Source organism: Chiloscyllium punctatum, chromosome 7, assembly GCF_047496795.1.
Source record: "Chiloscyllium punctatum isolate Juve2018m chromosome 7, sChiPun1.3, whole genome shotgun sequence".
Lineage (NCBI taxonomy): Eukaryota > Metazoa > Chordata > Chondrichthyes > Orectolobiformes > Hemiscylliidae > Chiloscyllium > Chiloscyllium punctatum.
Genome location: NC_092745.1, coordinates 84,894,030 through 84,912,616, shown reverse-complemented (window position 1 = coordinate 84,912,616; position 18,587 = coordinate 84,894,030). Strand labels below are relative to the sequence as shown.

Below are 18,587 nucleotides of genomic sequence, written 5' to 3'. Positions count from 1 at the left end.
AATGATTGAAAAACCACACACCAATGTTTGGTTTCTGATTTAAAGATATTATAAAAATGTATTGAAAAGAAAACGGACAATAAGGTTTCTCCAGAATTCCTGAGTCAGTAAGAACAGTAATTCATGGCATGCCCTACTTAGAATAAAAGATAGTGACAAGAAAATGACACATTAATGGAAATAACTTATCTTAGATTTAGTTAAATGGTAAAAGTGTAGATGAGACTAATTAATTTAAAAGCTTTTCTTTGGAGAATTGTGTACCCTTCCACACGATTTTTTTAAAAGAAAATTGAATGGCTTGACCAGCCAGAACATCAGGAATTTGGGCAGTGGAGGTGATGGTGGTAGTGTGGAAGGGGAGTTAGTCACTCAGTAAAATCACCACAGAGTCACAAATGTGTTGGTGTTAGAATACTGGTGTAACTGGTGTAGAAGTGATTTGTTTCAACTGAAATAAATAGCATGAGGAAATGCCTGGTGCAAATGCTCTGAAGAAAGGGCCTCAGATACATACACATACTTGAGAATATGGTTTTTGAGACATGGAGAGCAAGAAATCACATTTTCAATGATCATGGCACTAACATGTAATCCACCGAGAAACTAATTTTAAGACAATTAGTGTGGTACTGGTGAGAGGGGTCAAAAATTAAAATAAAAGCAATTTTGAGTTTGGATAATTGAAAGCTGAGGTTTGGGAAGACTAAAAATTATATATGCCTGTGCATATATAATTACAGCATATGTTGCTGTAATTATATGTACCATAAACAATCACAGATGAGCCACAGTCCCTGGAGTATGATAGAAAAGTTTCAATACGGAGCCAGGGACAAGCGAGACAGAAATTCAACAACTTGATACAAGGAAAAAGAGAAACAAATCACAGGGAGCCCGAGGATAGAATGATGCCAAAACAAACAGGTGTCCACATTGGAGATGGCAACATATTGGGTCTGAGACAATGAATCCTGGGTGTACTATTTGCCCTATTTCAAAGCACAATTTCCGTCTCCATCCCATGAAGACAATTATAATAAGCCATTTCTTGGTGCTCACATCCCATTCAAGCCATCTAAGAATCTTTTATATTTCAAAAAAGTCACATCCCACTCTTCTAAACTCAAATAAGTGCAGGCCAAATCTACTCAACTTCTCCACATCAGAAAATGCCTCCATACCAAAGAGTACCCTCAAACATTCTCTGGATTGCCTTCCATACCAGTATATCTTCCTTTAGATAAGGACCAAAACTGTTCACAGTATTCTAGGTGTGGTCTAATTAGTGTCTTATATACTTTTAGCAAAACTTCTGTAGTTTTTATATGGGATTCCTTTTGAAATGAAGGCCAACAATCCATTTTATCTTCCCTATTACCAGCTGAAGTTATACAACAACTTTTTGTGATTCATGCACAAGAATGCCCAAATCCCTCTCGATCAAGTTTTGCTCTATTTCTCCTGTTAAAGTGCACAACTTTACATTTTTCCCACAATATATTCCATCTTCCAATTTTTGCCCACTTATTTTACCTGTTTATATCATCCTATAGATTCTGTAACATCTTCACTACTTGTCCTCCCAAGTACTTTAGTGTCATCCACAAACTTGGCGATAGTACATTCACTTTCCTTATCCAAGTCATCCAAATATATTGCAAATAGAGTCATAGAGATGTACAGCATGGAAATAGATCTTGTGGTTCATGCCTACCAGATATCCTAAATAAATCTGGTCCCATTTGCCAGCATTTGTCCCATATCCCTCTAAACCCTTCTTATTCATATACCAACCAGATGCCTTTTAAATGTTGTAATTGTATCAGTCTCCATCATTTCTTCTTAACTGTGGTCTCAGCACTGATCACTCTAACACTCCACTAGTTACAGGTTACCATCCTGAAAATGTCAACCGTACCCCAACGTTTTCTTCCTACTAGTTTGCAATCCTCAATCCATGTTAATGGGTGACATCCAATATCATGTGCTCGTCTTATAAGCAGGCTTATGTGTGGTTCATTATGCAATGTCTTTTGGAAATCCAAATTTATTAAATCCAATGGTTTCCCCTTTATTTGTCCTGTTTGTTACCTCTTCAAACAATTTCAATAAACTTGTCAGGCATGCTGACTTTTCTTGATTTATTATGTATTGTAAAATGCTCTGCTATTACATCATGTCTAATGGACTCTAACATCTTACCAATAATGGCTGTCAACCTAGCTGACCTATAATTATCATTATTTTCTTTTTTCCCTCCTTTTTGAAAAAGGGCGTTACATTGGCAGTTTGCCAATACTCTGGGACTTTTCCAGAATCTAAAGATTCTTGCAATATTATTACTAGTACATCCATTATGTCTGTTGCTACTTCCTTTAATATTCTGGGATGTAATCCATCAAGCCTCGGAGACCATTTTTAAAACGCCATCATTATCTCTTGATTTACTGTCAGATTAACAGAATAGCTACAGGTAGGGGACCTATTAGTCTACACCCATCAGTGTTGTCTAGACTGAGCACAGGCTTTCGGACCTTGTATGTCAGCTGGAGGCACTACAGTGCAAGGCTGAGAGCTACACGGAGAGCATATTGTTGGACGCAGTCACTCCACCGATTAAAAGAGGAGATGTAGTCAGAGAAGGAATAGATGACCAGAAGAAGGGAAGCAGAGAGATGGTCAGGAAAGCCCTAGAATGCATCTCACTCAACAGTACTTTTTCTGAGTTGGAAAACGCTGAGAATGAAGTTCCCATGGGGAGTGCAGCCAGAGCTCAGAAAAGGGAAGGAGAAAGAAAGGAAAAGCAGTGGTGGTAGGAGGCTTGACAGTGAGGGATGTAGACAAACAGATTTGGCTGCAGGATGGAGTGTTGCCTCCTTGGGGCCAGGGCCAAGCATATCACTGAACAGCAATAGGGAAGTCTGAAGGGGGAGTATGAACTGTCGGATAATGTGGCTCATATTACAACAGACAAGGAGTATCAGAAATAAGGTGGGTGAACTTAAGGCGTGGATCGGTACCTGGGACTACGATGTTGTGGCCATCACGGAAACATGGATAGATGAGGGACAGGAATGGCTGTTGGAGGTTCCTGGTTACAGATGTTTCAGTAAGATTAGGGAGGGTGGTAAAAAAGGAGGGGGGGTGGCATTGCTAATTAGAAATGGTATAACGGCTGCAGAAAGGAAGTTTGAGGGGGATCTGCCTCTGGAGGTAGTATGGGCTGAAGTCAGAAATAGGAAAGGTGCAGTCACCTTGTTGGGTGTTTATTATAGGCCCCCCAATAGCAGCAGAGATGTGGAGAAACAGATTGGGAAACAGATTTTGGAAAGGTGCAGAAGCCACAGGGTCGTAGTCATGGGCGACTTCAACTTCCCAAATATTGATTGGAAGCTCTTTCGATCAAGTAGATTGGATGGGGCGGTGTTTGTGCAGTGTGTCCAGGAAGCTTTTCTAACGCAGTATGTAGATTGTCCAACCAGAGGGGAGGCCATATTGGATTTGGTACTCGGTAACGAACCGGGACAAGTGGTGGGCTTGTTGGTGGGTGAACATTTTGGTGATGGCGACCACAATTCTGTGACTTTCACCTTGGTTATGGAGAGAGATAGGTGCGCACAACAAGGTAGATTTTACAATTGGGGGAAGGGAAATTACGATGCTGTAAGACAGGATTTGAGGAGCATACGTTGGGAGCATAGGCTGTTAGGGAAGGATGTGGTGGAAATGTGGGACTTTTTCAAGGAGCAGATACGACGTGTCCTTGATATGTATGTACCGATCAGGCAGGAAAGAAATGGTCGTGTGAGGGAGCCTTGGTTGACGAGGGAGGTTGAATGTCTAGTAAAGAGGAAGAAGGAGGCTTACATAAGGTTGAGGAAACAAGGTTCAGACAGAGCAGTGGAGGGATACAGGATAGCCAGAAGGGACCTGAAGAAAGGGATTAGGAGAGCTAAGAGAGGGCATGAAAAATCCCTGGCGGATAGGATCAAGGATAACCCCAAGGCATTCTATGCATATGTGAGAAACCTGAGAATGACGAGAACGAGGGTAGGTCCGATCAAGGACAGTGGTGGGAGACTGTGTATTGAGTCGGAAGAGATAGGAGAGGTCTTGAACAAGTACTTCTCTTCAGTATTTACGAACGAGAGGGACCGTATTGTTGAAGAGGAGAGTGTGAAACGGACTGATAAGCTAGAAGAGATACCTGTTAGGAAGGAAGATGTGTTGGACATTTTGAACAACTTGAGGATAGACAAGTCCCCCGGGCCTGACGGGATATATCCTAGGATTATGTGGGAAGCAAGAGAGGAAATTGCAGTACCGTTGGCAATGATCTTCTCGTCTTCACTGGCAACTGGGGTGGTACCAGGGGACTGGAGAGTAGCGAATGTTGTGCCCCTGTTCAAAAAAGGGAATAGGGATAACCCCGGGAATTACAGGCCAGTTAGTCTTACTTCTGTGGCAGGCAAAGTAATGGAAAGGGTACTGAGGGATAGGATTTACGAGTATCTGGAAAGACACTGCTTGATTAGGGACAGCCAGCACGGATTTGTGAAGGGTAGGTCTTGCCTTACAAGTCTTATTGAATTCTTCGAGGAGGTGACCAAGCATGTGGATGAGGGTAGAGCAGTGGATGTAGTGTACATGGATTTTAGTAAGGCATTTGATAAGGTTCCCCATGGTAGGCTTATGCGGAAAGTCAGGAGGCATGGGATAGAGGGAAATTTGGCCAATTGGATAGAAAACTGGCTAACCGGTCGAAGGCAGAGAGTGGTGGTAGATGGTAAATATTCAGCATGGAGTCCAGTTACAAGTGGAGTTCCGCAGGGATCAGTTCTGGGTCCTCTGCTGTTTGTAATTTTTATTAATGACTTAGAGGAGGGAGTCGAAGGGTGGGTCAGTAAATTTGCAGATGATACAAAGATAGGTGGAGTTGTGGACAGTGAGGAGGGCTGTTGTCGGCTGCAGAGGGACTTAGATAGGATGCAGAGCTGGGCTGAGGAGTGGCAGATGGAGTTCAACCCTGCCAAGTGTGAGGTTGTCCATTTTGGAAGAACAAATAAGAATGCGGAATACAGGGTTAATGGTAGGGTTCTTGGTCAGGTGGAGGAACAGAGGGATCTTGGGGTCTATGTACATAGATCTTTGAAGGTTGCCACTCAGGTGGATAGAGTTTGTAAGAAGGCCTATGGAGTATTATCGTTCATTAGCAGAGGGATTGAATTCAAGAGTCGTGAGGTGATGTTGCAGCTGTACAGGACTTTGGTTAGGCCACATTTGGAGTACTGTGTGCAGTTCTGGTCGCCTCACTTTAGGAAAGATGTGGAAGCTTTGGAGAGGGTGCAGAGAAGATTTACCAGGATGTTGCCTGGAATGGAGAGTAGGTCGTACGAGGATAGGTTGAGAGTTCTCGGCCTTTTCTCGTTGGAACCTGGAAGGATGAGGGGTGACTTGATAGAGGTTTATAAGATGATCAGAGGAATAGATAGAGTAGACAGTCAGAAACTTTTTCCCCGGGTACAACAGAGTGTTACAAGGGGACATAAATTTAAGGTGAAGGGTGGAAGGTATAGGGGAGATGTCAGGGGTGGGTTCTTTACCCAGAGAGTGGTGGGGGCATGGAATGCGCTGCCCGAGGGAGTGGTAGAGTCAGATTCATTGGCGACCTTTAAGCGGCATTTGGATAGGTACATGGATGGGTGCTTAATCTAGGATAGAAGTTCGGCACAACATCGTGGGCCGAAGGGCCTGTTCTGTGCTGTATTGTTCTATGTTCTATGTTCTAACAGAGGTAGAAGGAGGGATAAGGACCTGCAATAAGAATTTAGGGAACTAGGTAGCAGATTGAAAAGCAGAACCTCAAAGACTGTAATCTCTGCATTACTCCCAGTGTGAGTGAGAACAAGAATAGGCAGATAGATTAGAAACATGTGTGACTAAGCAGTTGGAGTAGGAGGCAAGGTTTTGGAATGCCAGGTCCATTTCTGGGGAATGTGAGGCCTATGAAACAGAATAGGACCAACATCCTTGTGGAGGTAGTCTTCTAGTGCTGTTAGTGGGGGGTCAAATTAATTAGGCTGGAGAGTTGGGTTATGGAATGGAGATACAATAGGGCGATGAACAGGTAAGTACAGGAGAAAAACCAAGTCAGTCTGGGAGGCAGAAATCACATATGGTCAAGTTAAAACACTGGGCAGCATTAAAAGGCTGAATGCCCTTTATCTAAATTACAGTTTATTAATGAACTTAAAAAAAACTGCCTGAAAATTGCTTACAAATGGTTGGTTGCCTGTAATAGGTAACTTTGATAACAAACCTCCAAAATCTAACAGCTTACACTGCAAACCGGGTGAAAAATCTCTATCCTGATATGTATCTGGCATCATGTCTGTACAGGAGAGGCATCATAGTGACTTCAGGGGAGATGGTTATAAAAGACATTAGAGCTAGCTCCAATCGAAATTCTTGATTAGATTTAGCTAAGTGCTTTGTCCAAAAATGTGCTCCATCATTTACCAAAAAATATCAGTATTAGCTTGATGGAAAATAAAATGTGGGATGACAGTTAATGAATGTTCAGTGTGATGAGAATTACGGATTAAATTCCCTAAGTATCTTTTGTTAATGAAATCCATGTTTGCATAAACTGTTTTCACTTACTTTGTGACACTCTGACAAGCTCAGTGACACTGAACACACCCGATGTGACAAAGCTGTCTTGGAAGCCCAAATGTCCTGTAAAACATGAAAAATAAAGAAAATTAAGCTTTTCTACAATAAGAATTTGCAGAGGGAATTTTGGTATTGCAAAATATTGTTATGTGGAAATCCTCCAGTTAAATCAAAATGCCTGAAATTTCATTTTAGATGCTCCATGTCTCAGTTATCCAAGGTAAACAAACCAATTTCAGATCTACACTGAAAGGGAGAAGGTAGTCAATACTTGAATCTTATAAGTGAGCTGTTTCATAAAAAAATTATGAGACTTTACAGAAAACCACAGACACTGTACAATTTAGTTAGAGCTGTAATTCCAACCAGAGATTCTTTTTTTCAAAGAAATGTAGAAACAAAAAAAGCTTTTTGTTATTCCAACTTTCTCTTCAAGAAAACTTAAAAATCACTTGATTGTTGCCTCATATGCTATGGAGAGAGTTCCCTGTGCAACCAAAATAAATCCAACTCTAGAAGCCCAAGTCCCAAATATGCTGGATTTAAACACTTCATGGAAGGACCTGCACATATTAAGCTGTAGCTGCCTTCAGTCTGTTCAATGTTTTGTAAAGCATTTATGGAATATATGAAAGAAAACCAGCAATTTTTGGAGAAAACCAGCAGGTCTGGCAGCATCTTCATTAAGACTGGGAGCTCTGGGCAGCTCTAAAGAAGTCACCGCACTGGAAACATTAACTTTGTTTTCTCCCCTCAGATGCAACCAGACTGCTGAGTTTCTCAATTTCTGTTTTCTTTGGTTTCAGATTGCCAGCACCTGCAGTTCTTTCTTTTATTGGAATACATGATTTGTGCACATTAGGTCTGGTAAAAGAAGGTCCAAACCTTGGCATGGTTGGACTCTTTTGGAAAGTAAGGTATCCCTGTGGAGTAGTCCCAGGTCACCTTTTGGAGAGTGAGGTGTTTACAGTGAGAGGACAGGTAGACTTTAGGATTATTAAATATATACATGGCCGCATATGAAAAGCGAATAAACTCATTGGAATAGTCAAGGATTATACCTAAGCATTTAAATCACCTGTCCTTTAAAAATATGAAAAACTGCACAGCTTTTAAAAAAAAATCAGAGCTTGGTCTTTCATAATGTCTACTGACATAAGTTTGAAGGATATCATCAGAGGATTAATGCTGCATGATTGATTTCACAACCCATCCCTGTCATAACGAGAAACATGCCAGCTCCAGTTTAAGTATTAGTTCCAAATGATTATAAATTCTTTTAAGAAAATTGTTGAGCGGTGGATCGGTCCATTCCTCGTGGCAATGATGGCCGTGGTTTGAACAACTGTTCCAGCATCGACAAAGTGGGGTCCATTATTTTCCTTTGATATTTTGGCAGTGTCTACAACGGCAGCAGGGTGAATGAATGATCTTGAGTGACTTTCAGTCCTTGGAAGATAATTTGGATGGTCAATTGGTTCTCAAGAATTAGGGTAGTCTCCTGGCAATGGAAGTGACTGGAATATTGGTGGCGATGAGGCAGGTTTGGCAGAGGTGACATTTTAGGTCCCGGTCAGTGGTGGCAAGGGCTGCTTTCTCCACAGTGCTGGGGTGTTAGGGACAGCTTTGATGGCTGCAGAGTGTGGCGGAGTCCCGTAGCCACTTAGGAAATAAGAAGCCATATGTGGAACAAAAAATAAAAATTTTCCTAACACCATGATGTATTACTTTTTATAATTTTTGTAATTAAAATTATGGTGATTTATTCACATTTTACTTAATTTTCATAAATATATATAACAATAAATTACTATTACGATAACTTCTTACTCTTTTAAACTTGAGCAGCCCATCTAACCTTTCCTAGGTACTGGTCTGTAAATCTTCTCTGAACTGCTTCCTATGCATTCACATTCTTCCTTAAAAGAAGAAGGTGAATATTGTAGTTTAAACATCAGGGATTAAAAGTTAGTTAGTCAGAGGCTTAATAAGTTTATGCTTTTCTGGTCAGAGTTTTATCCATTTCACGTATCCACCAACTGCAACCCCATGGATTCCTTACTCCCCATATCTACACACTCAATCAAATGCTCCCCCTCACATTGTGGAACCTTTCCAGTCCAGAGCAGATTTGATTTTGCATATATTCAGACACAAAGCCTTTCAGTTTGTCATACCAGTTGGATGGAGGAATCAGGGGAAAAAAGTTACTAATTTAAGTTGCTGGTCAGTCATGAACAAAGAGCATGGAAAGGAGACTCTCTCCTGAAAAGGTTGTGTTCTGGCTGCTCAAGGAGTTTGGACTCTGGAGATGTCAAGGAACACAGGAGTTGTTGGGTTAAGGCTCAGGAAAAGTCCTGTGGGGTCTCAGAAGAATCTATCATTAACAGTTCACTGCAACTGAGTGTGAGGGTGAAGGTAAAGGAAGTTGCAAAATTCACAGCATCTCCTTTGATTGCATTTCCTCTTTGATGAGGGCATCACTGGCACAGTGGTTAGCACTGCTGTCTCATACACCAGAGACCCGGGTTTGATTGCAGCATTGGCTGACTGTCTGTGTGGAGTTTGCAAATTCTCCAAGTGTCTGCGTGGGTTTCCTCTGGGTGCTGCAGTTTACTCCCACAGTCCAAAGATGTGCAGGCTAACTGCAATAAGCCTTGAGAAATGCAGGTTACATGGATAGGGTGGAGTCTGGGCGGGATGCTCTTAGGAAGGTCGGGTAGACTCAATTGTTCTGTTACTTCTATAAATTCTAGCCTTATCTATTGAGTTACTCAGATTTGTACCCTTTATTCTTTCCTGTTATGGTCTGTGCATCATTTCTCAAACAAATATTTTTCTCTCTTGCCAGCTTGCTACTCTTTCACTTACAACATCCTCCCAAATTGGATCCCTTCTCCCCACTATTTAGTTTAAATTCCTCTCCATTTCCCTTGTTGTGTGGCTCACTAAAACACCAGCCCCAGCACAATTCAGGTATAGACCATCCCAATAGTACAGTGCCCACTTTCTCCTACTTGTGGCAATACTCCACAAACTGGGACTCACACCAGCCATGCATTCACCTCTCTAATCTTATTTGCCCTACGCCAATTACGAACTCAGGTATTAATCCAGAAATTACTTGGTGCCTATTGATTATTTGGTGCCTAGTGCCTCATATGGATTATGCAGACCGCTTTATTTTCTGTTTATGCAGGGGTACTGAACTTGACCATGATGACTAGTTCCTCCCCCTTTCATCATAGAGCCTTTCCTGCCCGGAGCAGATATACAAAACCGTGGAACAGGTAGATAAGATCGAAAAGTGTGGCACTGGAAAAGCACAGCAGGTCAGGCAGCATTCAAGGAGCAGGAGAGTCAACACTTAAGGCATAAGCTCCACACATTCCCGATGAAGAGCTTTTGCTTGAAACATTGACACTCCTGCTGCCTGTGCTTTTCCAGCATCACACTTTGTAACTCTGATCTCCAGCATCTGCAGTTCTTCTTTCACCTACCAGTTTGGTAATACAACCATCTAGCTTCTTGCTTTTTGCTACAAAAAGCAGTGTCAATCACCCTTATTATCTGCTCCTATTACCATGGCATTGCTGTTTGCTCGCCCCACTTGAATATGTTTCAGTATCACGGTGCTACAGTCAGTTAACTCATTTGACCATCAACCCTCACACTCAACTGAACAAGCTAAAAGAACCTCTAACCGGTTTGTCTGTTGCAGAGTCTCAGGCTCCTACAGCCTTGCCCTCTGGGATCCTTACCTGCATCACTCGCAATTACACTCTCTATTCCCTGACCAATGATCATTTCAGAAGATCCTATCCTCAGAAGTATGACTGCACCATAGAATAATGTGCCCAGGTAATATTCCCTGCCTAATGTGCTACCGTGTCTGTAGTTCAGATTCCAGCTCATAGTCTTTGAACTGAAGCTGCCCAAGCTGTAAATACTGACTACAGATGTATGCGCCCTGGATCACACAAATGCAGGAGTTTCACACTCTGCAATCGCAATACATCATCAGTCCTGCCATCTTCATTATGTCTTAATTCAGAAATTAATTACATGATTAATTATTAAACAAATGAATGTCCCTTCTCACCATCACTTACCACACCAACTTCTACTTTAAAGCCTTAAACTTTATCACTTGGGAATAAGACAAATAATGAAATCACTCGTCCCTTACTTTGCATTTGCTACAGTTTCTTTTAAAAATTATAAACTAGTTAGAAGGAGTCTATAAACGTTATATTTTACTCAAACTTTGACATTTTACATAGTACCCAACAGGAATTACCAACCAACCAACTGACACATGAATTTCATGTGATGCCACTGAATATTTTTGGATTTTTTTTTCCAACCTCCATATATTTATCATCCTCCCCATTCTTTTGCCCATAGCTCTGCCTCTGTCTGCTCCTCACCCAGCCAAACACCTTATGATCTTTCTGTAATGTCCTAGCTCATCATTTGTTTCCAAATGTCTGCCTAAGGGTCCTCCTTTCATTCACTCCTTTAGTTACTGCTTACTGCCTGTCTTAGGATTCTGCACTGCTCTCCTTCTCAAAGTGCTGCTGACTGCCTGTGTCAGGAACCACTGCTCATCCAGAGAAAGTGAGACCTGCAGATGTTGGAGATCAGAGTCGAGAGTGTGGTGCTGGAAAAGCACAGCAGGTCAGGCAGCATCCGAGGAACAGGAGAATCGATGTTACGGGCATAAGTCCTTCATCAGGAATCATGCCCAAAATGTTGATTCTCCTGCTCCTCAGATACTGCCTGACCTGCTGTGCTTTTCGAGCACCACACTCTCAACAATTGCTCATCTACTCCTCCAGATGCTGCTGACTGCCTATCTTAGGATCCTCCACTCGTTTGCTCCTCTCAGTGCTGCTGACTGCCTGTTTCAGGGTCCTCCATATGTTTGCTCCTCTCAGTGCTGCTGACTGCCTGTGTTGGGGTGCACTGTTCGACTGTTTCTTGAACTCCTCTGCATAATTCAAGTTTTTCAAGTTCTTTACTTCTCCATTTACAAAAATGGCTGTTAGAGCAAATCCAACACATTCCCAAGGAAGCGACACATTCATCTTCCCAAATGGGTATTTGTTTTGCCAGAATGGGATTGGCTGTGAAGTGTTATTAGTGCTACAGTATCCATCATTGATACCAAAATCAGGAATATTCTTCAAGGCCAGGGATGAAGGTTTCTTGCTGGTGCACACCAATATTTATACCAGAGTATTATTTTCATCCAATGGTCACATAAAAATAAACATGGGTCACGAAAAGGATTCTCATGGGGGGAATCCTCTGGTGATTCACAGGACCCAGTGTTAGATTATTGTCAGACGCCCTTTACAGACAAACCAATGATTGAAATGAGCTGGCGCAATAACTGGACCCACCGATTCTTGTGCCAAAATCCAGAAGTCTAATGTCTTCAATGCTTCTGTCTCTGAGAAATGTGGAGGTGTGGAAGAATTGAATCAACTGGATTCATGCCAGAAGAAACTTTCTTGAAGGAGAATTTTTGAGCTTGTTTTGTGGTTTGTCTGCGCACAGTTACAAAAAAATGAAATGGGAAAATAAAGCCAGTGGTCAGCCAAATGAACACTGTGAGAAACTAGGAGAGAGTATTTTAGTTTGAACACTTTAGTTACAAAGTAATCAGATTGTCATGACGAGGTTGATCTCTTGTCTTTTCTTGTAACTTTCCTTCCCACCTTAGGGGACCCAGAGGTAATATAAGGTACAATGCAGCTGGCAGATATATGTGCTTTTGCGTTAAAGCTAGTAATCACTTAGAAAGACAGTTCTGTTTGTATAACCGATTAGGATTACATCCCGATGGAGAATAGTAGATGGCTGAGCTTCAGGATGACTCTGACTTTGTACCGTTTCTACTAAGGCTCTTTCTTCTCAAGTCATTGTTCATTTTAAAATTGTTTTTGCCGATTCTAATCTAATTGGCATTCGCAAACATGTTGTTTTGAACACATCTATTCTGCTGGTGTTTATGTACACTTCTAGAACTCTGTTCTTGAAGACTCCAAAAATTAATCTCCTGTCACCCTGCACATTGCACGATTTTAATATGGCTAGAAGCATACAGCAGTCTCCCACCAAAGCTGCATTCCCTGTTTTTTAGTTTCTTCTCAAACCACTTTGCCTGTTCTGTACCTGTTGGTTCTTCACTGGACCTACTTCTATTTATTCTGAAAGTCATTGCTACGAACAAGAAACAATTACCTCCTTGACTCACCATCTAACTCTATCCACACTTTTGCTGATGATTCCACTTTATGTTCATCACCTTGCTCAGACTGCATGCCCTGTACTCACATCTTCCAGTTCTCTTATAACGTAATGGCAGAATCAATATAGTTTAATCTTTTCAAGGCTGTCAATGGTGCTAAGTAAATTTTGTCTATTTATTTTCTTTAAAGGCTCTTTTTAATTTTCTGCATAAATAGTTGTCATGTTTGATCTTTAATAGCTGAAATGTTAAGCTATAATAATATTAACCAATGACAGCAAAAATGATGCATAAAGGAATTTTGTGCAAATTGGTTAACAAATGAACTTGAAACAGTGGACAAAGAATTTCAACATTTTTATCTGTCCTGTTCATTGTGCGATCACAGTGGAGATTCAATCACATACTTGATTGAAATAAATAGACTGTTTTAGCCAAGGTTTCTGTGATTTAGCCTTTTGATACAAATCTGCTCTCAAAAGGAGAGAGAGCAGAGTTAATGTTTCAGGTCCAGTGACCCTTCTGCAGTCCTGAGTCACTGCCAGACCTCCTGAGTGTTTCAAGCAATTTCTGTTTTGGTTCCTGATTTCCAGTATCTGCAGTTCTTTGGATTTTTGATTTTAGTTGGTTATGGCCATTGAACAGACTGAGATGTAGTACAGTGATAATCCTCCAAAATGCAGTTCATTTTTATTTCCTCAGTCAAGCTTCTGCAAAAGAAATTTAAATTGCATACTAGATCGTAACAGAATTGAAAGAGAAGCACCTGGTAGATAAATATGAGTTGAAAAGAAAGGGAAGAGACATTCACCAACGACACTATTTAACCACACGAATTAGCAAGGACTTGTTAGGTGTCCATGTGAGAGTAAAACTAAATGGATTAGGTCCCAGAGTGAAACCCTCCTTATGCGACCATACTTTTTTGTTTGTGATTTAGTTAATCATGATGTTCAGTCACTGAGGCTGCCAATGTAATTTAACAAAAAAGACACGTTCATTGCACAAAAAAGACAATTTTCTAAGGTCTTCGATCAATACAAAAAGAAATATTCATGACTTTTCCCAACAACATCCTCTACAGACACGCAATCCTGAGGAACTTTCACTTCTATCTTTACTCTTGATTTGTTCCTCAACTGGAGGCTTTTTCGTAGGTTGAGAGGTGACTTAATTGAGACATAAGATAATCTGAGGGTTAGATACGTTGGACAGTGAGAGCCTTTTTCCTTGGAATGGCGATGGCTAGCACGAGGGGAATTAGCTTGAAATTGAGGGGTGACAGATATAGGACAGATGTCAGAGGTAGTTTCTTTACTCAGAGTAGTAGGGGTGTGGAACGCACTGCCTGCAACAGTAGTAGACTCACCAACTTTAAGAGCATTTAAGTGGTCATTGGATAGGCACATGGCCGAGAATGAAATAGTATAGGTTAAATGGGCTTCAGATTGATTTCACAGGTCAGCGCAACATCAAGGGCCGAAGGACCTGTACTGCAGTGTAATGTTCTATGTTCTAACTATTTGAAAAGTGAACTAAAGTAGCCAAATGTTTACCTTAAAGTCAATGGTGCAGTTACCCATGTGTACTCTCAGAGCTACAGAGCAGTCTACATTTTATTCTCTTAGATTTCTACAGATCAATGATTTTGCCTTCCTCAACTTTGTTATCTTTTTTTCCCAGTGACAGTACATCCTGGCTACTCATTGTCTGACCCTCCTTCCTATGAGGACAAATTGCACACTCTTCATTGCTCTGTCTCTGTCACATCTGTTTTGAAGAAGTCATCTTCCATACTACTGTTTCCAATGGGGTAAATGAACAGGAAGCAGTAAATACAAGGTATTTGCATTTCCAAAAGACCACATATAAGGTTGCTTATGGAGCTGGATGTGGTATATTTCTACTAAGAGAAGATTGTCTCAGAGGAAAGAGAATGAGGAAAAATGGGTAAATTACAGGTTGGAAATTATAACTAATAGAGTGCCACATGGATTAGTACTAGTCCTTTGATTATTTATGACCATGCTAAATTGGTTGGACTTAGAACTGATATAGTAACTCAACACTTGGCATCCATGAGGTGCTGTCGGCCATCAGCAGCAGAACCGAATTCCAAAACAATCTGCAGCCTCATGGTTTGGCACAGGTCTCACTCTGACATTAACATCAAACTAGGGGATTAATCCTGGTTTAATAAAAAGAGGAGATATGTCAGAAGTAGCACCAGGCATACCTAGAAATTAGGTGCCAATCTGATGAAGCTAAGACACAGAATTACTTGCAAGGTTTTGGCCCTCACAACATTAAAGCAATATTACTGCAGCCTTGTGCTCCAGAACTTGTTGCACCCTGAGCCAAGTTATTCCAGTACAGCTATAACACAGGTATCTACCCAACAATGTGGAAAATTGCCCAGATTATGTCTGGTAGACATTTCTAACCCATCCAATTGTGACTCCATTAGTTCCACCTTTAATCAATGGTGAAGTGATGAAATGTGGCATCAAGCAACACCTGCTTATTGACACTCAGTTTAGGTTGCATCAGAGTCACTCAGCTCCTGACCTCATTACTAAAATATGGACAAAAGAACAGAATTTCAGGGATCAGTTGAGGGTGACTGACTTTGACATCAAGGCCACTTAGGACATCAAGGAGCCCTAACAAAACTAGAGTCGCTGGGAATCAGAGGGAAAACTCTCTACTGGTTAGAATCATATCTCAAACAAAGGTAGATGGCTGTGGTTGTTGGAGGTCATTCATCTTAGTCCCAGGACAATTCTGCAGGAGTTCCCTGGGGAGGCTTAACCATCTTTAGCTGCTTTATTAAAGGTCTTCTCTCCATTATAAGGTCAGGTGTAGGGATGTTTGCTGACAAAGTAATCCATGTTCAATTGTAGCAAGACCTGAACAATGTTCAGATTTGGGCTGAGAAGTGGCAACTAACATTTGGTCAGTCAGTGATCATTCCCAACAAGAGAATCTAATCATCGCCACATGATATACACCCTACTTGCATGGATGGATGCAGTTCCAACAACACTCAAGAAGTTTTTTACCATCCATGACGACAGGCCTGCTTGGTTGGCATCACATCTAAAACATTCACTTCCACCCCCACTGATGCTCTGTAGTATCAGAGTGTACCATTCACAAGATGCACTGTAGAAATTCACCAAGGCTCCATCGACAGCACCCTTCCAAATGCACAACATCTATTATTGAGAAGGACAAGGGCTGCCAATATATGGGAAGACTATCACCTCCAAGTTCTACTCCAAGGCATTCACCATCCTGACATGGAAATTTATCACCATTCCTTCAGTGTCACTGAGTTAAAATCTTAGAATTCCCTCCCTAATGGCTTTGTGAGTCTAGGTAGACCAAATAGACCAAGAATGCGGTTCAAGAAGGCAGCACACCACCACATTCCCAAGGGTATCTAGGAATGTGCAATAAATACTAGGCCAGCAGCAACACTCACATCCAACGAATGAATTAAAAAGGGGCTTTTTTGCTTCCAAAGTGTAAATATCATAATCACAACAAGTAAGTCAGATTGCTGGATTTGACAAAGCTCCCACTGGAGTTTTGAAATGGTTAGCTAAACCATAATAAAATGCTAAGTATGTTTAGGATCACATTCTCCGAAACACTGGCAAGAAATTAATCTTGCACCTCTGGCTTTGAGCCTCTGAAGTCAACATTTCACACCCTTAGCTGAAACATACTTACAACATACCATGCACATATAACACTTCCTGAAGGAAACATTCTCAAAATCTAAATGATTCCAATTCAATTTGCAGTGATTACTTAAGATTGGACAGTTTGTGTATATGAACTCAGCATAAGGATAAAACTACAAGTATGGATAATGTCTAACATCTTATGCATTCCACACTTGAAAATATACCATATTATTGTAATGCTCTTATATTCCATCTATTTGAATCCAAAATGAAATTGAAACAATGTTTCTTTCAGCTACAATGAAGGAAGTCATGGCAGCATCAAATAGATCTCACTATGGTCTGGCATTATGCCAGCTTGTTTTAACATAGGTTTGGTTACAAGAAAAATCTGACACTTTTCAAATGTGCTAAGTTAGAACCAGTTACAAATAATTTGTTGAATGTTTCTTACAAAAGGCTGGGTTTGTGCCAGACCATAGTCAGAATTCGTATGGCACTTTCTCTGACAAGCTGTGAACAATGTTGGGGAACACAAAATACACACAGCTCTGCCATTTACACCAGAAGCATTTTGAATGGTTTAAATATCTGCTTGATTTTCATTTACAAACAGTAAATGCAAAACAAAGTTAATTTCTGCGATGATTTAATATTTTACTGTAAACTGGTTAAAAAAACCTGGAGGTGGGTAGTGGTGTGCTGCAAGGATCAGTGTTGTTTATAATTTATATAAATGGTATTGATGAAAATGTAGGCAGTCTAATTAGTAAATCTGCATATGCCATGAAAATTGACGGAGTTGTGGAGGGAGGTTGTTAAAGCATATAGCATGATATTGATTATTTGGAAACTTGAATGGAGAAATGGCAGATGGAATTTAATCTGAACAAGTGTGAGGTGATGCATCTTGGGATGTCAAATGTAGAGGTAAAGTATACAGTTAAATGGCAGGACCTTTAGAAGTATTGATATACAGAGGGATCTTGGGGTCCAAGTCCATAGCTCCCTGAACATGGCAACACAAGAGAACAAGGTATAAAAGAAGACATACAGCATTCTTACCTTCATTGGTCATGAGATTGAGTATAAAAGTTGGCAAGTCATGTTGCAACTGTATAAAATTTTAGTCAGGCCACATTTGGAGAATTGTAAGCAATTCTAGTCGCCATAAGTATGTGGATGCTCTCAAGAGGGTGTTGCCTGGACTGAATTGTATTGGCTCTAAGGAGAGGTTGGACAAACTTAGTTTGTTTTTGTGAGATCATCAGAGGCTGAGGGATAACCTGATAGATGTGATTAAAATTATGAGAGGCATGGATATGGTGGATAGTTTGAGTTTTTTTCCCTGTGGTTAAAATGTCAACTACAAAGGCATAGGTGCAATGTGAGATGGGGAACACTTAAAGAAGACATGCAAGGTAAGTTTTTGACACAGAAGGTGGTAGATACATGTTAGGGGAGGTGGTAGAAGCAGATATGATAGCAACATTTAAAAGGCATTTAGACAGACACATGAAAAGGGGGATATGGACCATGTGCAGAGAGATGGGAGAGATTAGTTTAGAAAGGCGTCATGGTCAACACAGACAAAGTGGGCCGAAGGGCCTATTCCAGTGTGCTGTTTGATGTAGGATGCCAATATAGTGGCAGACTGTCAGTTCTAATAAAAACTGGACATATTGTATGATTTTCACTAATAAAGTAACATTAGTCCAGAAAAGTTTGCAGTAAAAAGAAGACACATGACAAACAGAAGTATTAAGAATGTCTCAGTAGCAGAGTTGGGGAGTAATTCAAAGCCCTTTCAGAAGAACTGAATTCAGGTTATCTGCTCTTTAGAGTGAAGTTACAATGAGAGGCTTGATGACGGACCTTTTACGCAAAATCCCAGCTGGAAAGAAACCTGTGGACTGGGGAAGTAGAGGAAGGTACAAGCGTTGTTTAAAGTCTAA

General features: G+C 40.8%; 1 protein-coding gene across 9 annotated transcripts in view; it reads right to left on the bottom strand.

Moving 5' to 3' along the window:
• Positions 1–18,587, bottom strand: part of nfia (nuclear factor I/A) — a 732,272-nt gene that overhangs the window by 189,165 nt on the left and 524,520 nt on the right. For all 9 annotated transcript variants that reach the window (XR_011961149.1, XR_011961150.1, XR_011961147.1 and 6 more), the window contains one exon: positions 6,667–6,741. Coding sequence is in view for 3 of the 9 variants with exons in the window: in XM_072574236.1 (XP_072430337.1) it covers positions 6,667–6,741 (75 nt within the window). In the remaining 6 variants the exon portion in view is untranslated. The remainder of the gene's footprint in view (positions 1–6,666; positions 6,742–18,587) is intronic.